Source organism: Episyrphus balteatus, chromosome 4 (genome assembly GCF_945859705.1).
Source record: "Episyrphus balteatus chromosome 4, idEpiBalt1.1, whole genome shotgun sequence".
Classification (NCBI taxonomy): Eukaryota; Metazoa; Arthropoda; class Insecta; order Diptera; family Syrphidae; genus Episyrphus; species Episyrphus balteatus.
Genome location: NC_079137.1, coordinates 15681475 through 15705213, shown reverse-complemented (window position 1 = coordinate 15705213; position 23739 = coordinate 15681475). Strand labels below are relative to the sequence as shown.

At 29.4% G+C, this 23739-nt stretch overlaps 1 protein-coding gene across 5 annotated transcripts in view; it reads left to right on the top strand.

Moving 5' to 3' along the window:
- The window catches only part of LOC129920102 (homeotic protein female sterile-like), a 39467-nt gene extending 18433 nt beyond the window's left edge, over window positions 1–21034 (top strand). For all 5 annotated transcript variants that reach the window (XM_056001299.1, XM_056001296.1, XM_056001300.1 and 2 more), the window contains 5 exons: window positions 7651–7712; window positions 13893–14001; window positions 14115–16098; window positions 16169–16343; window positions 20281–21034. In XM_056001299.1, coding sequence (XP_055857274.1) covers window positions 7651–7712; window positions 13893–14001; window positions 14115–16098; window positions 16169–16343; window positions 20281–20346 — 2396 coding nt within the window. In that variant the 3' untranslated portion in view covers window positions 20347–21034. The remainder of the gene's footprint in view (window positions 1–7650; window positions 7713–13892; window positions 14002–14114; window positions 16099–16168; window positions 16344–20280) is intronic.
- Window positions 21035–23739: the final 2705 nt, after the last annotated feature.

Here is a 23739-nt window from a genome sequence, read left to right as displayed (position 1 = left end):
CCATTATTGTTGGGTTGTAAAGTTATGATAAAAAATATTTGTTTATTTCAAAAAAATATATATTACGTATCTAACAGCAAGACATTTTATACATAAAACTGTATAAATTAAGACGAAAAAAAAAATCCTAAAAGTATAGTAAAGTTTTATTCTTCGCAATAAGTTCAAAAGTGACACAAAACAAAAAATTAAACTTATTTTACTCATGTCAAACCGTTTTCTTAAATAATTATAAAAAAAAAAAAACAGTTCAATCAATGAGTGCAAAGGAAACATAAAAAAAACAAAAAAAAAAAAACAATATTTACTTTTATACTTTTTTCAACCTGTATTATTTTCTTGTTATAAGAACTGAGCGAAAGTGAGAGAATTATGATATATATATAAATTTATATAAATATTTTGTCCATATAATTAAGTGTGAATTTTTTTAAACGTAGTCATTATTACTATTAACATTTTTTATTATTATCCAACAAATTGTTACTAATTTTGTTTAAGTTGTTTTATTTAAAATAATTACGTTGGGTAATTAAAATACATAGTAGTAGTTGTAGACAGCTCAGTTAATCTACTATAAAACATAGTAAATATAAGAATCTTTTTTTTTATATTATTTCCCAAGAAAAAAACACACATAAATACATATTTTTTTTATTAAGTTTTGTTGAGAAATCACTGGAATACATAAAGCTATAAACACACACACGTATAACTTTTATCTCTTCACATTTTTAATTTTCAAAATATTTAGATAGTTATTTTTTTTTTGGTTGATTGCTTTAAATTTTGTGCATTTTTGCTTGTTAAAAAGTGATTTTGTGTATGTCATTCGTTTTATTATTATTTTTTTTAACCTAATTGTTGACGTTTTTCTTTAGTTGCTTTAGTTTTTTATTCTACTCTTCTGGAAAATCTCTATATCTATAATATATTGACCGCATATTTATTATTTATGTTTAAATTTATTAAAATACACTGCCAATGTGTTGAGCGCATTATGTGAACGATTTCACATTTATTCAAACGATACATAAACTACTATGGGAAACTGTCGAGAAAAAATTTCAGTTTTCGGAAAAGTAATCACTCGATCAATGAGAAAGATCGTCTCTTGGACTTAAAGGTTAACCCCAAGACATTTATATTCAGTCCGGTCCTCAAGTTGGGCACTGGGTATAAGGTGGTCTTCCCTTTGTTGCATTTGATGTGCAGATGTTGAAAGCGATGTCTTCCTCTATGGTCTTGACAATCTTCAACTCCGATCAACGCAAATGAGATCGAATTTCTTTGGCAGTTCTTTTTTCTCTAAAAATGTCAAAGGTTATCTCCGTTTTCGATAGAATACAACATGTCGTAAATACCGTTGAATGTGACTTCGACAAAAACGATCTTTCGTTATCGGGATATAGGTTATATAATGCAAATTATTTAATAATGGTGCACAGATATAGCGGTAGGAGCATAATATAAAGAAATTAAAATACAATTATGAAGCAGATATGATCGAACTTTCTTCAGTTCAGTGTTAACACAACATAGACACACATATTTTCAGCGGTTTTGTGCACTGAGAGTTTTCTTGGCAATAAGTTTATCTGACTTTGTGTGAACAATTTGATTGGTTTCTATGGATCGGGTCCTTTTTTTTAAAGCATTCTTAACCACAATGTGTTTAGTGTTTATTGCATTGAAATCAATCCATGAAAAATATCTTAAAACTAATTTGTATTCCTTGAAGTTAGAAGTCTTTTTGTTTTATTGCTTTATTGAAGTCTTCTAACTTTAGGAAATCTTTTTACTTTATGAAATCTTTGACTGCTTAAATTCTTTTTTGGCATTTGTAGTCTTCTTTTTTCTGATTTAAGGTCTATTCGGCAATTATTAAAGAAATGGCTCAAAAAAAATCAAACAGAAAAAAGACTTCATAGACTTTATGAAGTAATAAAGTAATACAATTTTATAAAGTAAAAAGACGTTAAATGGAATGGAATTGAAGCATAGTAAATAAATGTAGAATTAGTTGACACTTTTGTTTACAACATTGATAGGTATTTAATGTTAGACCGAATAGAAGTTTTATGAAATAAAATTTAGTTTAAGAAGACCTTAAATTTGTAAAGAAAAAGCTAGTGCAATTTAACATTCATTTCATTAATAATGATAGCGAACCTAAGGACACTTTAATAAACGGTGTTTAATGAAATTCGTTTATTGTGCAGATACTTTTAATAATAGCTGTGTTTTATTATTCCTGTGATCCAGATCAGATCATTGTATTTATTTGCGAAACAATAACAAAACAAAATCCTGCTTTTGTTGTAAAGCTAATAAAAACAATGATCTGATCTGGATCACGAGAAAAATAAAACACAGCTAATAAACGAAAAAGTTTATCGTATGAAACAAAAACATAGTGCTTTGAGTAATAAAATGTTAAGGATCTGCGTTCTGATATGAGTTCAATACAAACTGCAAATCTGAAATTAAATCTCTGGCGACCACTTTTGAACGACACTTAATATGAAATATAAGGGCACTAAAAAGCTTGGCAGAGTCAAATGTCATGAAAGATCTTCAATATTACAAATGTAAATGCATTAAAATGTAAAAATTCCGCGATCACTAGGAAAATTTTAATACCTATTATAACTTCCTCCGAAGGCAATTAATTCTTTTCCGCTAAACTATTTTCCTGCTTGCCACAAAAATTTAAGTCAGAAAAGAAAGTTTAAAACACGGGGAGTTTTCCGAATGCGAACAACAAATCATAAAAGTGAAAATCATTAGATTTTTGGTAAACCCTTATGAAATAAAGAAAATTGTCATTGCAGTTATTCAAATATGAAAGTTAATGTTAACATCAATGTCACGTCTTTAAAATTAAATAAGTTGTTTACGCATACAATCTTTTGTCTCAAATCAAACAACAAAAAAAAATCAATTGAAATTGAGTAAATGAGAATCTAAACTCTATATATCTGCAACTTACATTTTTTTAAGGGATTTGAATAATTTTTCTACAATAATAAATTTGCATCAAAATATCAATTTCCAGAAAAAATAGATATGTACATATAGAGAGTCCTGCTTCTCATCTTCTCAATTATATAATCATCCATTTGTATAAACACTGAGCTTATATAACTCGAATTACTATCATCCACAAAAAAATGTTCGTCTTTTTTAAGCTAATAAATCCTTGCAAATACCTTTATAAAACCATTTCTGAGTTCGGTGTCTTTATAAACTGCGCGACACTAAAATGGAATCACATATTTTGCTTAAGATACAGGCGTTTGACACTTTGGTAAAACAACTAAACAAATCTTTTGTTTTAGATTTTAAAAGATGAATCCGTTGCAAACAATATTGTACAAACCAGAAACCGAAAATAGGAACTGTATGGCTAATAACTTCGTATATAACACTGTTTTATTTGCGTCACTTGGACAGAAACATCAACTAAATTTAAGTACTTATGATGGAAAAGTGTGGACAATTATTAGCCATTGCGTTATTCATTTTTACATCATTGTTCGTTATATGTTCCTTTTTGATAATCCAAAATAAGAAATTTCTTTTGTCACTTGGCCAAAGTGCCAATCTCATTTATTTTTGGAAAAAATGTTTCCAAATAATATTCAAGTGTTTCATGAAAATCCTCACTTGCCATCTCTTAACCAGGAACTCTTACTTCAAGATTTTTCATTTTAATAAAGATTGTTATAAACACTTAGAACTAGACAAATAAAATGTTTTCACAAATTTCTTTAACCTATGTATCTGTGGCGGGTGTTTGGTAAAAACATGTTAACTTTTCAAAAATTCATGTTTTTCAATCAAAAACGTTATAAAACAATTACATACTTACATTCACCTCTGATGCTGGTACAGCTTATGTGGTAGAAAAAAAAAAAACGTGACAATAGGTAAAAAGTATCATAAAAGAAGTTTTTTTTGCATAGAGTTATCATGTTTTTTTTTCAAACACCACAGCTAGTGAAATAATGTCAGGCAACAATTTAAATCAATATTCATGTCACAGCTTTTCAGAACACACATTTTCCCTTCACAAAAATGCTCTTTTACCACATCTAATACCTAAAAGTGTAGCCCAGGTATAAATGTTCTTAAACACCATGACTAGAATAAGTTCTCTTCTTTCTAATCTACATACATCCTAAATTAATCAGTATTTCTGTTCCTTCTAAAGTTATGTTTTTTTTTCTTATTTAATTTAACTAGAGTGTAATATTATTTGTTTCCACATACCACCCTAAAAATGTCTCCAATTATTGTAAAACAATTTGACATTTTCCAATTTTTATTAAAATTATTATTATTTTTTTTTTTATTGTTTTTTAAACTACATTTAAAAAAAACTCACAAATTGTATAAATAAATAAAATATGTTTTGTTTTGTGTGACAATTTTTTTTCCTAAAATAGCAAAAAAAAAAAAAAACTGGTAGGATGATTTGAACAAAAAAAAAAGGTTGAAAAATAATTTTTTTAATACAAATTGTATGTAAAGTATTTATGATGGACATTGGGGATTATGTTATTAAAGAAAAAAAAATAGTGTTAACAAAATGTTAAAGACATAAATACAAAACAGAAAAAAAGAGAGAAAGAAAAAAAAAATCAAATCATGAAGAGAAAAATCGTGAAGCAATTGTGTATTGGGGGCAGCCAATAGTTAAATAAAATGTAGAAAACAGAGTTAAAAAATAATTGAAAAATTAAAAGAAAAACTAATAAAAATGAAACAAATTAAAATTAAAAAAAAAAAAACAAATACATCGTCATTATCTTATCAATTTTTTTTTGTTAAATTAAAATAATTTCGAAGAAAAATGAAAAAGAACATAAAATAAAAAAATAAACATCCCATTTTCTTCCTTTTTCGATATTCTTTTTTTGTACATTTCCGTATTCTATCATTCAACAATATGAAATTGGTTCGTATTACAGCATTTTTTCCATGAGTTTGTCTTACATTTAAAATTAATTTTGTAATCCGTTTTATTTTTTCATTGTTGACTTTTTAATGATACTGAAATAGCACAAAAACAATGTAAACGAAAAATGAATTCTTTCAAAGTTTTATTTGGGAGATGCACATAACAAAAAAAAACTTCTTAGCCATTAAATGATAAAAAAAAAATAAAAATAAAAAAAAAAATTAATAAAAGTTTTCATTTTTGTCATCAAAGATTTTGTTTGACAAAAAATAAATAAATTTCATCGTTTTTCCCTAATTTTTTTGTTATATTTTTTTTTTTTTACAAAATTACCCTATCCATAATGATAAAAATATAGAAAGTACAAAAATACATAAGAATACAATTTTTGTAACGTAGATTGCCTAAATTTAAAATAAAAGTAGATAAATAAACTCATAAAGACAGGACTCTCTAAATTCAATACTACACTTGCAGACAATGTGTAAAAAGTGAAAAATAAACATCTTAAAAAAATATAATAAATGTTAAATGCTAAAGTAAATGCAAGATTAAAATTTTAACTTTAAAGAGCTTAAGGTTAAAAGTGTAATACGAGTTGATGTGTCGTTTAATTAATAATTTGTTTTTTTTTTTTTTTTTATTTTCAATATTCAAGAGAGATTTTTATTTGCTTTTTTGTTGTTGCTTTTCCTAATTAATTTAAACAAACATAGAAAATTAAAGAAAACTCATTTAAAATGAAGTTATTTATGAATGAAAAATAAATAAATAAAGCACTAATAAAACAGAATGCAATCGGATTTTTTTTTAATTCAATAAACGGATAATAAAAAAAATGTAAAAACTATATATAAAAAAAAAGAAGAGTAACTCGGCTGTCGGCTTTCCCCTTTACACATTGTTTGCACGTTTTTCCACATAAAAGAATAAGAAATAAAAAAAAATTAAACATGAATAGTTTGTAAAGTTTTATTTCCTTACATCAAACACGGATAGAAACAAAATACATAATAAATTATAAGTATTGAAAAATATGATACAATATCTAACAGTATGTACATAAATGTGTAGGAAGAAGTGAATATTTTATTTTATCTTGTTACAAAATAATGAACTACATTTTATAGTTCACAGTACAGAAAATTAAAACAAAAAACATTAATATTTTTTGCACATTTTGAGATCTTCAATAAAATAGCAACCTCTTTTTGCTCCAACAAATTAAAAGAGTGCTATATCTCCAGTGGTTTATTTGTCCTTAATGAACTAAGGTGTGTAAATTGATAGAAACTACACTTAAAAAATCAACTAATTGTCAATGCAATAATGCGTCTATGTCCCCATTATAGGCACGCTTTTAACTGCCACCAGGTCTGCAATACATTTTTTTATATAGTAGCTTCACGATGGCGAAGCATTTTTTTTTAATGCATTTTCACTCATATTTCCTGAGTAAAATGCACAATTTTCCTCATAGCCTTAGCATTTTATTTATTTTTATTTCATTAGTCAATCCCGAATGAGTGATACACCATTTAAAGAAAATTAAATTTATAAAAAAAAATTAAATCAACAAAAATGAAAGCCATAGGACTCGATTATTAATTATTATTATTATTTTTTGTTTGACTATGAGTTTATAAATTATATATATAAAAAAAACATTTCTTATAAATAACTAGGTAAATAAATTGAATAAAAATGAATAAAAAAAATAAAATTTTCTTATAAACTTGACGAAAACAAAAAAAAAACTAATAATGTATGTTTGATACAAAAAAAAATTAGCTAAATATACATAAAAACCTATAAAAAAAAAAATATTTAAGCTAAAACCTCGTTTTTTTTTTCAAACAAACAACTTTAATTGCAATGAAAACTATAAATATAACAAAAAAATTCATACATTCAAATCGAAAAGTATAAATAGGTTTTTATCATTATTAAAATTAATAAAACTTAATTTAATAACAAAAAAACACATAATTCTTAAGTTTTCTAGTGGCTAAGAAGTTCTATATTTTTTTTATGAGTTTTTATTATTACAAATATTTGCTGATATAAAAAAATAAATTTAAGTGCATATAAAGTAAAAATATGTTATATAAAAAAAACATTTACTTTTAAGTAAAAACAAAAATAATAAAACTTAAAAGTATATAAAATATATGTTTAAGTTATAAAAAATACAAAAAAAAAAAACAAGTGGAAAAAATAGAAAATCCCACATTTATCTATAAACAACAAGAAAAATCTTCTAAACATTTATGGAAAGGAAAAATAAAAGTTTAAGATATTAAAACAAAAATAATGTTTTTTTGTTATTTCGTTATAATTTTACTTCGTTTATATATTTTTTTTTTTGATGATGATGACGTGCTTTGTATTATACATACTTACATTTAAAGAATAAAAAAAAAATACTCAAGATAATATAATATATCTATGATAATGGGCTTGGCTGCTCCTTCGAAGGGTTTCTTAATTTTTGATAAACTAACAAAGTTTCTGTGGAAGTTTGTTTGTTTAAATTAAATTGCTTCATGATTGTTCTCTTTTACAGGTTTAAGATAAAACAAATTGTATACTTAGAAAGGTATTTATTTGTTTTTAATTTTATTCAAATGTTACTTTGACAAATATTTCGTATTAAAAATTTATATTTTTTTTTTGTAATACAGGTGAAGCCGGTCGACCACCCAGAAAGAAAAAATCAAAGGACGCCATAATATCAATAAACTCTGTGAGTATGAAACATAAAGTAATTTTATTAACATATTTGATTATTTATTCGCTTAAGTGGTACTGAAGTTATACATATGTATACAAAAAAATAATTATTTTTACAACTATACTTTGTTTGAATAACAATGACTTAAGTCAATAATATTATAAGCAAATCTAACTTTAAAAAAATTGCTCTGATGTTGATGTTTTTTTATAGTTAAATTTCTGGAAGTTTTGTGTTGTGAGCGCTAAAGAAGTTTTTAACAAAGTTCACATTAGACTCACTCAATAGATTTAAATTTTAAATACTTTAAAAACTTTACACGGACCCGTTTTGTGCCGAGAATTCGCAGAGAAAAGGCATGGAGAAATTAATTTTTGTATAGTAAGAATAAAATTAACTGAGGGCTGGCATCAGTCTAGACTAGCAGTTTACAATCAAAATGCACTTTCACTGTGGCTGCAATGTGGTCCCATTCCAATTTCTTTCAGGAATAATTAAAAAAAACCATGGATCCATGGAAGTCGGTTTTGTTTTTTGATAAAAATGATTATTTTATGGTAAAATGAAACAATGAGTCTTCTTTAAATTACCTATACCTATGTTTAACTTTTACTTTCTAAACTTATATTTTATCTCACAAATTTTTTATTTTAAAGGAACAATAAGAAAGGTGACTAGAAATTTCGTGTAGCACCCTAAACGGGTCTTTTTTTTATCAACATCTCTTTCATTTAGTACGATCAAAAATCTCGAATTTGTCAAAAGGTAACACTATATTTAAGGTGTTTCGTAAAAACAGTATTGTTATATTGGTGGAATATGTATAGTAACACCACTGGAGCGAATAAATGATTTTCAACTAACAATCTAAACTATTACATACTAAGTTAGAAGATTGTGTCTGCTGTGCATAGAAGCTGCACTCGATTTCAAATTTAAAATACATAATTTTTCAAAGCAAAAAGTCTTCGAAAATTGATGCGATACTCTTTCATTGTCGTTAGGTTTAAAATGATCACAAAGTTTTAAAATTGCTTGAATTACAATTCAAAACCATTGATATCTTCTTAATTTTGTCTGATTGATTCTTTTTGTTTTTTAATTGTTTTTTAGTATATTCTTAGAATTCTTTTTCAATGTTCTGTTTTTATTCGTGTACCAAGCTTAACCAACCAACGTAGAAGAAATTGATACGATTATGTTGCTTATAGATCCTGTGTCAGTTGCATTAAAATGTGGGTTGCATTAAAATGTGTCAATTGCATTAAAATGTGGTTTAAATTTACTGATCCCATGGACAAATTGCTTTCAACATGCAAGAGTGAGTGAGGGAAAGATACACATTTTATTATTCAGCAGTCTATTTTTTTTTTTTTACTCAATATGGTTTTATTGTTTTGTACAGTCAATCACAAATTATTGGGTCTTTGTCTTCATTTGAATGCCGAACAAAAAATAGAATTAATTCAATGTGCATATTAATTTGTTAGTTATAATTAACAAAATATATTCTTTCATCTCATCATTTCACATCTTAAATTATTACGGCAAAACATAAAAATCGAGTTTGATTGCTTAAGTTTCAGTTTTACTTATAATTCAGTATTTTGTCAAATAACTCTTTTATATTAAACCATTTTCAGTCATCTTATGTCGTTTTCCTTCACTCGAATAAGAGTACCCTTTTAGTACTTATTTTTGCACTTTTGAAGGTTTTGTGTTCCTTCGCGCCAAAAAAAGTGTAAAAAAAAAAATACTCCGGAGTAATTTTAGTACTACGGAGTACTGCGGATTTACTCCACATTTTTAGTCAGATTTACACCGATTTGCACACACACTTATGAATTTGAAGTTTGACATTTTAAAATTTGGTTTGAAAAGTGGAAAATGCGAAAAGGGTTTCTTTGAAGTTCTTTTGTTATTAACAAAAGCAACCATTATGAATATATTTTCTATTATATTATATTCCGCGAGATTTATTTTTTTTCATTATTTTCGTAAATTCTTTACTTTTAAACAATTTTTCCAAAATCAAATTGACAACCGAATAAAGTGTTCTTCATCAATAAAAAAAATTCTGTGCCAGATACAAAAATGCTATTTTTTTCTTTTTTTTTTTTTTGAATATTTTTATTTTACAAATAATATGATCAAACTAAGGGTGTGTGTCAATTAGGCTGAAAAAAAACTGATCAGAAGCATAGTGAAAAATATACCAAAAGTAAAACTTATCAACGATCCCTTATTATGCTTCATATGTAAAGATAAAATATATTCAAATTTAAAAAAAGTTCTTAAAAAATGTGTTCATCAACTTTATTTAAATTGTTTACCCCGACAGTAGTTATAAAAAGAAATCAATAAATTAATAATTAGTTACACAAACTTCTTTATGTTTTCCAATCGACGAATTTCATTTTCTACAAAATAGCTGTGTTTTATTTTCCTCGTGATCCAGATCAGATCATTGTTTTTGTTAGCTTTACAACAAAAGCAGGATTTTGTTTTGTTATTGTTTCGCAAATAAATTAATGATCTGATCCGGATCACGAGGAAAATAAAACACAGCTAATGTAGACATTGATGTTAATTATTTTGATACTTTCTCAATTACTCCAGTCAAAGCGTCATTTGACCTTGCGCACAGAGGCACTGTCAGTTTTTATTTCATTGATCGATAGGGGTATATTTAAAATGCTTAAACCCAATTCCTCACCACCTGATCATTCTTTTTAGCGGAGTTAATCACAAAAATTCATTTTTTGGGATATTTTACTTCTAAGCTAATATCTTTGCTCCAGTTTGTCGTAGACCAAAAAAAAAACATACATTCTCTTCCTTATAATATTTTCTATCGTTGTATGTAATTTCATTGTATTAAAGTGAGTTACTACAAAATGGCAGCCAGTTAAAGTCAAATTCTAGTTGTCAAAAAACACATTTTCGTTTTTATTTCGAAAAAAGCTTATATTATGGTTAAATCTACAATATTTTATAGCTTCCGTTAGTCGTAGAATGCTAATTTGTTTTTAAATTGTAGACAATTTAAAGGACTACAAAAGTATTTTATTTTAATAGCCAATACTTGCACCGTTTGAAAAATAATAAGGCAAGAATTTGCTAAACAAAAAAACGAATTCGACTTAAAATTATTTATTTTTTATTTGTTTCAACAAAAAGAATGTGCACTAAATCGATAGAAAATGTTGTAACGAACAATTAATTGCTTTATTTTTTGCCGTAGGACATCCTGAAGCCGACATTAAAGATACAACCTGGTTTTGCGTGCAAAAATATTTATTGTATCCTTATAGTACAATAAAATTACATGTAAAAATAACAGAAAAAGTGTGAATGTAAAGCCTAAATGTCAGCGCCATTAAACCAACACAGAAGTATAATTATTGTAAATGTTTGTTTTTTCATTTGGCCCAATATTTATGTGAGTTAATGTATTATGATATATGATGATATTATGTATATTTGATATACAGCCATGGACAGAGAAATAGCACACTATTGAGAAAAATCATGCGAATCGAATTTTAGATATTAGGAATGCTTTTTATAAATTTTTTTCTTTTGGTATATTATCGAAATAAAGTGATGGAGACAAAAATATCTTAAAAGTACCGTTATTTTCTATATTTATTTGCACTAGCAATATAATGCTTTTTCTGTCTCTTTCGCTAGTGGACACAGAAATAGCACACATTTGTTTAACCCTTAAGTTTTTATTCCGCGTTCAAAAGTTGTAGACGAAAATGCATTCATTTTATTGCTACTATTTAATTAACAAGTATTTTTGAAAAAAATAGGCAGAAAACATCATTAAACTGCGAAAAAGGGAGAATTACTTTCGAGCCTCATAGTCAAGGGAAAAATCCTTCTTAATTAGCTTAAACTCTAAATTTTTCGAATAAATGATGGATAAAGCCATTTATTTGGAAAGAGCAAATAGAAATTTAAACTCTGAAATTAAATTGCGTTAACTTCTTCCCCGCAAAACTTCCATACGAGTGGATAGAGCGATCACAAAGAAACGCAAATGTGGGCCTTTTAAGTCATCTCGCACGATTTTGCCCGAAGTAAATATAGAATTCGGCGAAAAAAGTGTCAAGCAGACTTTTAAGAAGGATACTTAATGATGCTGAATTGTATAGACAGGTAAGCAAGAAAAATCCAATGATATAAAAAGACACATGAAAGATCACCTAACATTAGCTATAAAACATCTGAATAAAAACATGCTGTTTTGAATGAGAGTCTTTTGGAGTGATGAAATAAAGGTTAACCGCATTGGAACCGATGACAAAACATTTGTCCATCGCCTAAAATGTTAAAAGGACAAGCCAAAGTATTATCTCAAGACGATGAAACTAAGAGGATAGGATTTGATGGTCTGGGGCGCATTTTCCTGGCATGGTAAGGACCCATTGGTTAGGTGGATGGCAAAATTGATAAATTCTTTTGTCTTAATATTACATTAGAATACCGAGGAACCATATTTCTCGCCAGTTAATTAGATATTCATACATGACAATCACCCAAACATGCATCAGAAATAGTACAAGATAGGTTTTCGGACGAAAAAATCGATGTTTGCACCTAGCCATCTCAAATTCACAATCTTAACCCCATAGAAAACTTATAAATTGATGTCAAGGTTAAGCGTGGGAAAAGGAAATTCAAAAATTCAAACGATCTTTGGGCCAGAATCAAAGAAGCGTGGTGCCGTACTCCACAAAGTGGATACCAGACGTTAGTTGAAAGTTTACCAAAGAGGTGCGAAAGAACTTTGAAAAACTGTGGTCTACTAACAAGTTAGTTAGTTAGTAAGAATTTTTGCTTAGAAATGATTATTTTTATGATTTTCGGAATGTGGGCTATTTCTTTGTCCACAAGAAAAAAGGGTATTCTCTAGAAATTATATTTTTAAAAATTGAATTGAAATAAAATAATTTATAATTATTAATTTTATGAATTCCCATAAGCTAATGCATGCCCTGATGTAAAAATTATAATATATAAGTTAAAAGGTCCCAAATAAATCCAGTTTTTGTAAGAAAAATCAAAAGTGTGCTATTTCTTTGTCCATAGCTGTATCAAAACAAAAGTAATAAAAACGAATGGGAAATTATTGTTTTAAAAAATACCATTTAATTCAATTGACACAGGAAAAAGCTCGAATTTAATTCCCTCTATAAAAAGAAAGATAAAATTTAACGAGACTTCTCACAAGCTAATTTAACCCTTTCGAACCCAAGCTATGAAAATCAATATTAAAAAATGTTTTTTCGGTATTATCGGGTCATAAACATCACAACTAAGAAATATGAATAGCAAAAGGTTATTTTCCAAAATAATAAGTAGCAAAACTAATGTGTTTTTCTCATGTTATATGTAAGTAACATGCACTGCCTATGACCACCAAAAAAAGTCGGAGAACTGAGAAAATAAATTTTTATGAAACTATAATGTATGCTACTTCTTCAAAGCAAAAAAACAAAACACTTTCTGCATTAACATTTTTTATATCTTTTTTTTTTTCAAAATTATGACCATAAAAAAAATTTTTATTGCAAAAAAAAAAAACAAAAAATGTGAATTTCAGTCCCTTTCTCGATAAAAAAAAAATTAAAGGTATGATATTTGACTAACTTTTTGTAATAATCCAGTAACTAGGCATTATTATCTTTCAATTAAGCCATCGTGACCTAAAAAATTGTTTAATTTAATATTTTTTACGGATTTTTAAAAAAAGGTTACTGAGAGTAACGTTGGGTCCGAAAGGGTTAACTATTGCTTATACTTAAAATTCATTTTCATTTGACACAGCTAGTTAATTTTATATGTTACACTTATTCCTTATTCATAATTCAAAAGCAAATGTTCTCCGTTTTTTGTTAAGATGTAAAATTGCTATATCCCACGAACCAAAAAAACTTCGTCTTGCAAATATAATTTATTCAAACATTGAGTTTGAATTGTTTAAAAAGCATTATACCAAATATGAAGTCAATCATTTTTTTAAATTTAAACTGAGAGGTTTATGATGTTTATGTATTTGAGTACTTAAGACAATGTACAACAATATTATTATTAATTAAGCATGATTTTTGTTATCCAACCAAAACTACATATTCCATTCGTTTTCTTATGTGTTTTGTCTTTTTTTCTATCTTATTGTAGCTAATGCCCCCTACAACGACGACCACAACAACAGCAGCATCAATGCTGGCTTCACAACTCCAACAGACACCAACAATAATAACAGCAGCGACATCACAGAATACACAAAGTAAATAAAAAAAATTTAACTCACATTTTGTATTTGTCGAGAGTCAAATTAACATACAAAATTTGTATATTTCTTCCATTATTTCTATTTTATGTTGTAATAACAAAACAAAGTGCCTGTACTTCCGCCAATAATATCATCAACGTCCGCCACAACAACAACTTCTACGATATCACCAATCATTCTACCACCCGCATCCACTACAACAACAACTCAAAATAATAATATCAATATGAACAGTTTAAATAATCCAAACAACAACAATAATAACAACAACAATAGTAACATAAACAATAAATTAGGAAATTTTTCAACTAACAATAGCAATAGTAGTAGTCTTACAACAACAATTTCATTACCAAATCCATCACCAACGTTGCATAAAACATCAACAGCATCGACAACAGCCCAAAATACTAACAATAATTTGGTGAATACCCCGATTACACCATTGTTAAATAGTGGTGTCAATCCGATGCAACAAATGTTTGTGGGGTCATCTTCGCAAATGATAAGCAATAATAATAGTAATAGTAGTAGCAGCAGCAGCAGCAGCAGTGGGGGCAGTGGTAGTAGTAATAGCAATGGACCAAATGATTTGACAAAATCGACATCTTCGTCGCTTGTCACTGTGACTCCAACGACATCAACAACTTCAGTGCAACAGCAAATGCAGCAGACACCATCTTCGTCGACGGCATTGGCATTATCCTCCTCCCAATCCCAATCTTCCTTCATGTCTACATCAACATCACAAATAAATTCCACCCATCAACAACAACAACAACCAAATATGATTATGAGCAGTGGTGGGGGTGGTGGCATCAGAGTTGCGAGCAATCTGCATAAACTAACACAACAATCCAGTTTGATGGCAAACACGCAACAGACTTCTGCATCCTCATCAACATTTCAACATCAACAGCATCCACACCAGCAACAGCAGTCGATTCCAATGGGTGGTGGTGTTGGTGACAATTTAGTGAGTGATCTCTCGCTGGGTCACCTTACACATCATCCACATTTGGGTCCATTGCCGCAGCCACCACCGCCAACCACGCAATCTGTACCAATGCTTGGACTCTCTGCGGGTCTCAAACAAATCCCACAGTTTGATGACCCAGTTGAACAGTCTCTTGCTTGTCTTGAACAGCCAATGCTGGCAGCGATGGGTCAACATCATATGAACTCCGCACAACAGCAGCAACAACACCATATGGAGATGGTGTCAGAACTCCTGGCAAAGACGGAATCTGGAATGAATGGCAACCATTTTCCATTGATGCAACATCTCGGCCTAGAATACAACAATCATCTTTCGATGGCAGCAGCGGCAGCAGTTGCAGCAGCACATGGCATGCATCACAATAATGGTTATGTGAGTGTAGCTGATGGAGGCGCAGGTACTGGAACTATGTTGGATAGCTCAGCCGCTGGTAATGGAATGCACATGGGTGGTGGCGGCATGGGTGGAATGCATCACCCTCCACCCGCTGCACCACCTGTTTCTGCAGCCATGAACATGGGATCGATTTTTGATTTGCCTCCAAATATGGGTGGCAGTATATCGGCGGCTGCTGCAGCCATGATGATGGGTGGCGGTGGTGGTGGAGGAGTTGGGGGAAGTCATCCCAATCTTGCAACAACCAAAAAAGATGATAGTGGCAAGCCAGCAATGTTGATTACGCCAAAGCCAATCGAGTCGATGATGCCTAGTCCGCCAGAGAAAAAAATGAATCAGCAACAGCAGCCTACACAGCAATCACCAACTGCTGATTCGAAGGGTGGTGGTGGCCCAAATACTGGTACAAACTTTGCGCAAGCTTTCAAATCAGCACATGAGCAAAATTTAAAGAATGCTAGTTCATGGTCGTCATTGGCTTCGGCAAATTCACCACAAAACACACCAACATCGAAAGTGAAACCCGCCATGGACTCGTTCCAGCAGTTCCGTAACAAAGCGAAAGAAAAGGCAGATCGATTAAAATTGCTAGAACAACAAGAGTTGAAACGAAGTCAGAAGGAAGCTGCTGAAAAGGAACAAAAGCGACAGCAGGAACAACAGCATAAGCAAAAAGGAGATGTGGATAGTGGAAGGTAGTTTAACATTTATTTTTATTTTTAAAGTATTTATAAACAAAGCTTTGTTTTATTTGTTATTATTTAGGAAAAGTACACATGAACCACAACCACCACCACCTCCAGCAGCACGATTGGAGGACATAAAAGCATCCCCACAAGGTTGTGGGTCACCTGGTTCACAGCAATCACCACAGGATAGAGCGGCAATTCGTCGTGCCGAGCTAAGAAGAATGGAACAAGATCGGCGAAGGCGAGAAGCGGTAAGTTTTTTTTATATTTTATTTATTTATTTATTTTCAACCAATCGTAGCGCGGGAGTCAAAACTATAAAAAACAAATTTTTTGGAACCTTATTTTTTCAAACAAAGGGAACCCATAGTTGTAAAAGAGATAAAGTGGTTTAAGCCAAATTTGTTTAAATTTTAATATGGTGACGTTCACAACCCTCACAAAAATTCTTTATGGGATCGCTCCCTGCCTTTAACGGTTTCAAAGATATTTGAGCTTGAAAATGGAATAATGCTAGATACTCTAAAATACTACCAAAAGTCTGTTTTTCATTACATTACCCTGATTCGGCATGGATTGTAGAATGGGAATTGATGTTAATTAAGACCTAAGCGATAGTCCTAAATACGACAAAAGTATGGGCATCCGACCACATATAAATTCACGGGAATAAAAACCCCGATTTTTCTTTAGAATTTTGAAATCATACGGAAAACAACGCTTTGTTTTCAAAAGTTGGAGGTTTTTCTAAACTAGTTTGACGTGATAAATGAATTAAATCTTCCAATTCACGTGAATCGAATAGCAGAATAGAGCTGATGCTGATAGGTAAGTTAACTCGTATACCAATATAGACGGGAGACTTGACAATAGACCAGAATGCGTGAGTGGATATACCATACAATATATACTGTCTTGATGGAAATATTCACAGGAAAAGAAGCCATAATTTTTCTAGTATCAATGATTGCTTGCTTTTTCAAAATGACCTAAATGAATTTTGTAGATGGTGTAACCTGAATGATCTTAATTTAAATATCAATAAATGTGTTTCCATGTCCTACAATAGGTCTTTATATTATATAGTTCCATTGTTGTTTTTATTGAACTTGTTATTTACAATTGACTTAAAATTAACTTATGTCTAAGATTCATTGATAGATACAAAATTTTGCTGGCACAGAGGGGGCCTAACCTTATACAATGACTAAGTTATAAAATATAAATAAATATTATACATGGATAAACTTAATTTAAAGTCTGCTGACTAGGTTGTCCTCGGGGTGTTCAGACCCGGATGTCCAGTTGTGGGGTTGGTTGAGTTGGGTTGGTTTGGTTGGCGTTAGCCACGGTAGTAAGCCGACTGGGTGTCGGCGTAAAAGTTAACTTCTTTGTTGTCCATTGAAATGATGTTCTCAGCCAGTATATCCAAAGCGCAAAGGTACCTAGGTTCCGGATGTCGTTGTTGGGCTGTCATTCTTCTCATCAGTTGATTGGGATGGTTGGCGATATTTCCTACCAGTACCTTCGCCGATTGCAGTAGATACTTGTCCAGTGGTATGATTTTTGCTTCCTCGTAGAGTCGCTTGTTGCTATAGTATTTCTGCCGCTGTCGGTCAAAGATGAGTCCAGTGCAAATCCTCAGTATTTTTCTCTCGAACATTTGTAGTTCCTTCATGGCTGTCTTGGAGATGGTGTACCATACTGGAAAGCTGTAGGCAATGACTGGTCGCAGAAGCTTCTTGTAGATCAAGAGTTTCGTTGGTTGACTCAATCCTGTTCTTCTTTTCATCAGAGGGTGAAGGCGATGGAGAGCAAAGTTGGCTTTTTTGAGGACCAAACGGGAGTGATTGTTGAATCTGAGGAGCTCGTTAAAGTTGATTCCTAAGTACTTGTAATGCTTTGAACAAAAAATTTTTTTTTTTGAATCAGTCTAATGTACATAATATGTAACATAAAATTCGTTTAAACAAAAAAATAAAACAAAATCTGAAATCAAATTGCCCTCCAAAACAAGTATGCAGTGTTGATTGATATATTAAGATGCATTAAAAAAAAAACTTCAAAATCGTTAGAGCCGTTTTTTAAAAAACTAATTCTTTACCTATAAATAATTTTTTGGAAAAAGTTTTAAAGTTTGGTATGCCATTTTGTAGAAATCACTAATCAACATCTAAAAACAAAATTAAAAAAAAAAAAAAAATACAATGTCCCGTTTTCGAAAATTTTATTTTTCAAAAAAAAATTCAAATTTTTTTTTTAAATCCAAAAATAATTTTTTTCAAAATTTTATTTTTGGCTTATATTTGAGTTATATAAGTACTTCTTCACAAAAACTTGATATATATTACCTATACAGGGTGTCCCAAAAGTTATCGTCGAAACGAAAACGGTAGATAGGGTAGGTGGTGACAGTTATCAGAAAAATTATAATAAAAATCGCAGCCATATATTTTGTGAGTTATGGGCATTTGAAAAAAAGTCGGAAAAATGGTCACCCTGTGACGGGTTTTTATGTGCCGTGACTACAAATCTTAATTTTTCTCATTTTTTTCTTTTGTTACGTAACCTTGAATAACCCTGCTACCAAATGCATTCAAAATATTTAACTCAGCTGCATCAGTTTTAAAGCAAATAATACTTTTTTGCCCAACTAAGTACTAAAAAATTTTACATGACTCTAATTCAATGGACCGTAGTGTAGAAAAAATGCACTACGATGTTTCGGCAAGTTACCTAAAAAGTTGGTGTGCTCAATTCTCTTTTCAAAATGGTATAACATTGTTGAGAATATTCCACAAATAACCGAGATAAAATTTTTTTTCTTAAGAAATCCGTCTTTTTTATTAGGTAATTTTTTCATATTATTTAAGTTTTGTACCCTTTCAGAATCCTTCAGAATACAAAAACTTTAATAATATGGAAAAATTACCTAATAAAAAAGACGGATTTCTTAAGAAAAAAAATTTTATCTCGGTTAGCTGAGTTAAATATTTTGAATGCATTTGGTTATTCAAGGTTCCGTAACAAAAGAAAAAAATGAGAAAAATTAAGATTTGTAGTCACGGCACATGAAAAACCGTCACAGGGTGACCATTTTTTCGACTTTTTTTTCAAATGCCCATAACTCACAAAATATATGGCTGCGATTTTTTTAATAATTTTTCTGATAACTGTCACCACCTACCCTATCTACCGTTTTCGTTTCGGTGTTAACTTTTGGGACACTCTGTATACATATATCGCAAGTAAAAATCAAAGTTCTATTACTATGCTTCTCGCAAAGAGATTGATCATTTAAGGTTCTATGATGCTAACTTAGCGCCTGAAGTTCCAATTTGTCACGAACCGATGAATTACTTTGATGCTAGTTTGCATTTGGTATTTTGTTTCAGGCCGTACGACTGCCTCCTCCGTAAAAGTCACAATAAAAACGCGAGTATTACTGGCTGAATACAATGGTGTAGCTGTGTCTTAAGCTTGTAGTACTGTCAAAATTTTACTGAGGGAAACAACAACAAAAGTTGGCGGCAGCTGAGCAAAAAGTTGAGAATTCTTCAACATGCGCTACAAGCTACATCCATAGCTACACCATTGTATTCAGGGGGTTAAGAGTTTGTGGGTCTGGATTTTTTGCACACATATCGTTAGATATAAGTAGAGAGCAGGTTGTCGCATATAATTGCAGTCGGTTAGTCGGAGATCAGGATATTAATTGTAGAAAAATTGTTAAAGCTTAGAGGCTTGAGCAACTCCAGCTCTAAAACACATAACTTTAATTTAACTTTGTGGATCTGAAGTAGCACGAAGAAGTTTCTGGGAGAAATAAATTAAAATGTTATATTAATGCTGAAGTGAAGCCTAGTATGTTGAAGTTATAAATAAGCCCCACCCCAACATTAAGCATGCGACGATGACTTGTGTTGGTTGGAGGCATAGGTAAAGTCTTGATGAATATTCAGAACCGGATGCAGAGTGGAAAGTTTTTCACGAAAAAAAGCCAAGTGTGTTTGAAGTTAGCGAAAGTGGTTTTGAAATGTTTATTTTTTTACTACTCGTAAGTGGAAACGCATAACCTTATGAAGTATCTTAAGCTAGTTCCTCGATTATATAAAAATATCTGTCCCAACTAAATAATTATAATAAAATAATTTGCTAATTTAAAAAAAAATTCTTTTTAATTTTCAGCTGGCGGGTCAAATAGATATGAACATGCAGAGTGATTTGATGGCAGCATTTGAAGAGTCGCTTTAATTAGTTTAAGTTATATCTCCTAGAACCGATACAATGCATAAACTTCTTTAAAAAAAAACACACACACACATACACAATCTAATCTATCTTAACAAATCAACACATTGTTTATTAAATTTGCGAAAAACACACACAACTAACACATACCAATAATTATTGAACCACAAACTTTATTAGATACATATTAATTTTATTTTACTGATAAATAATTATATAAATATTATAATTGTTTTTTTAAATGGACTTATCTATTTCAAAATAGATATTTATTGTTGTATTTTTGTTATATAAAAGAGAAAAAATAATATTATGTAATAATAAGAAAATGGCGATAAATTATTTAAAGAAAAAAAGAAAACAAAAGCAGACACACAATCTTTTTACTATTTTCCAGGCAAAGAAAAACTACAGAAACAAAAAAAAATTAAATTTTTACTTTTGAAGATCTGAACTACTATAACAAGAAGAAGAACATTTTAATAAAGTAAACCACCGACAGGGGTCTCTCCATTTTTTTAAATAACAAAATGCGTAGTTGAAACGGACAAAAAATCTAAAAAAAAAATTATAAATATATTTATAAATTCATTGTTTTGTATAGATAAAAAGTAAACTTTGAAATCCACTTTAAAGTTAAAAAAAAAAAAACAAAAACCGATAGTACTGGCGACTTTTCCTTAAACAAAAGTAGTGGATAGTTTCTGTTTGTTTTGCAGTTGTATTTTTTTAAACAAAAAACAACAACAACAAAAAGTTATGTAGCATACATTAAAATAACTACTAGAGAATACGAATCGTATTGTATTAAAATAAAATAAAATTAAAAAAAAAAAAAACAATATATAAATAAATTATTATATTCATAGGTATTAAAGCATAATAAGTTTCTTTTTCTGTGTAAAATATAAAACAAATACTACTATAAACAATTTTTATACTATTGCTATGAATGATTAAAAGAAGAAGCCAGGGGAAATTAATTTAGCAAAAAAGAATGAAAACAACAACAAAAAAAAAATCATACCATTATATGACAAATATGTGGCAAACATATTTTTCTTGATTTATATTTTCCAAAAAAACAAAACTATGTATGTAAATGAATAGAGAAAACAAAAAAAAATGTCTGTCCTTACTGCTAAGTTTATTATTTTGTGATACAACTTATATATTATATATAAATATATATACTTAAATTAAATTAAATAAAAGTTAAAACAAAGATAACAAAGTATGTGTTTGAATTTCTCTTGGATATAAAGCAATTGCACGCAAACAAAAAAAAAATTATAATTATTGTAAAGAAAGCGTTTTAAATGTATACCGATATATAATGTATGAAGATTTGTGAACAAATATTTATAATATTTTGAAAACAACAAAAACAAACAAAATATATGTAGATTGAACACTTTTTACATAAGAAAAATAAATAATATGATGTGGTTAAACGAAACTTAAAAATAATAATAAAAAAATTTAAAAAAAAACAAATTCTTAAACAAAAAAAAATGTTTTCTTAGAGTTTAGACAGATTACCAAGTTACTCAGTAATTCATTTTAAAAATAAATATTAAAAAAATAAAAAAACAACAAAATCAAGAGATATTGAAAGACATTTTTTCTTTGTATTTAGTTTATCTATAATAATTTTATCTTTTAATAATAATTCAATTAATTTCTATCAAAAAGAATAACAGGTGTACATAATAAATAATATAAGATACAAAAAAAAAAATCAAATTTAATGTTGAAAATTTTTTTCTTTAGCTCTTAAGTTTAAAAATGAAACATTTATTCTATATTTACTGTCCAAATTTTAAGGAAAAAAAATAATATTTGTATGAAAATATTTATATCAACTGCAAGAATTTTGTAAACTTTCATTTTATTTTAATTTTTTCTTATTTTTTTTTCTATGTAAGAATATAAAAATGGTAAATTTAAAAAAGTTTTTTTTTTCGAAGAATAAGAAAAAAACGAGTACGAACAAAAATAATAATAAAACAACAAAAAAAAACATTAAAATATGTATGCTTTGACTTGTTCTTATTGTTTGAAATGAATAGACTAGATAGATATGGATAACTAATCAGGAGTGCAGTCTTAATTGCTAGTTGATTGTTGACTTTCAGAAACAGGCGACATAACGTAACAGGCGACATATCGTGGGCTCAACGCCAAAACCACGAATCTGCAAAACTGTAGTTTTGAGAAAAACGGCTTCAAAGTTTTGGAAGCCCATGCAATCTTATGGAAACTCGTGCAACGGAAATTGATAGTTTAGGCTTTTAGGCAACAGATGGAGGACACTGGGGCCCTATTTTGTAAAACGATTATCGTTGAAACTACTTCGTTTTCGTTGAAATGCGACTACGTATTACGATAATCGTTTTACTTCAACGATACTCGTTAATCTTGACGACTGCCATTTACCTATCGTTTAACTTTCCTTTTCGTTTAGCTGTCATAATATTATTACGTTTGCTAGTAGAATTCATGTGAGCCTAAAAAAATATTTTTTTTTGTTTAGTTTGGCCAAACGACTTTCTCGTTTTACATAATCGCTCTTCTTCGTGACTATCGTTTACTTCAGTATCGTTGACTTGCCGCTCGTTTCGTATTACGTAATAGACCCCCTGGTCGACGCAGTGAATAAGATGAAAATGTCAAAAAATGCGGAATGCGGATTCGCGGTTTTGGCTTGTTCCGATATTGCAGGTGACAAAGGAGATATGACAGTTTCAGATGGCAGGTGACATATAACAGATTACATAAAGCACAAAAAACAAGGTATGCCTATGTTGTTTTTGATTTGTAATCCGGAAGAGCTCTCCGATCCCGAACGTCAAAAAAAGAGCCAAACACAGTTCTTTTCAGTTTGAAGTTTCATTTCCTTGTATTTATTTTTTTTTCACAATCTCACTTAATAAAAAAATTAAGTGCAACAATATCATGTTCATTACTTGAAGAGGGTAATAGTAATAGCAAACCGTTTATGATTGTAGGAAAACAATCGCATCAAAAAGCAAACAAAAAATGACATTATTGTCGAACTTGACGTTTAAAAAGTATGAATTCTTGAGTGCTTCTGATTTCGAGTTCAGATGAGAAGCTCTGAATGAAATTCTTTTGGTAATTTTTTTAATTTTGTTTATTTGACAGTGACAACTGTCAAAAACTTAATGAGCATACTTTGTTTGCTGTTTATTAAAGATGATGATGGGGGAGCTGAACACGAATTTTGCGTGACAAATTTTTCACGACAACTATGGGAAATTGCCAAAAAAGTATAGAGATATACGGCCCTATTCTGCTATTCGATTCACGTGAAAGTCTTAAATAAGAAGCGTTTAAATGGGGGTTAAAATTAAACTTAAGCTATTTTTTTTT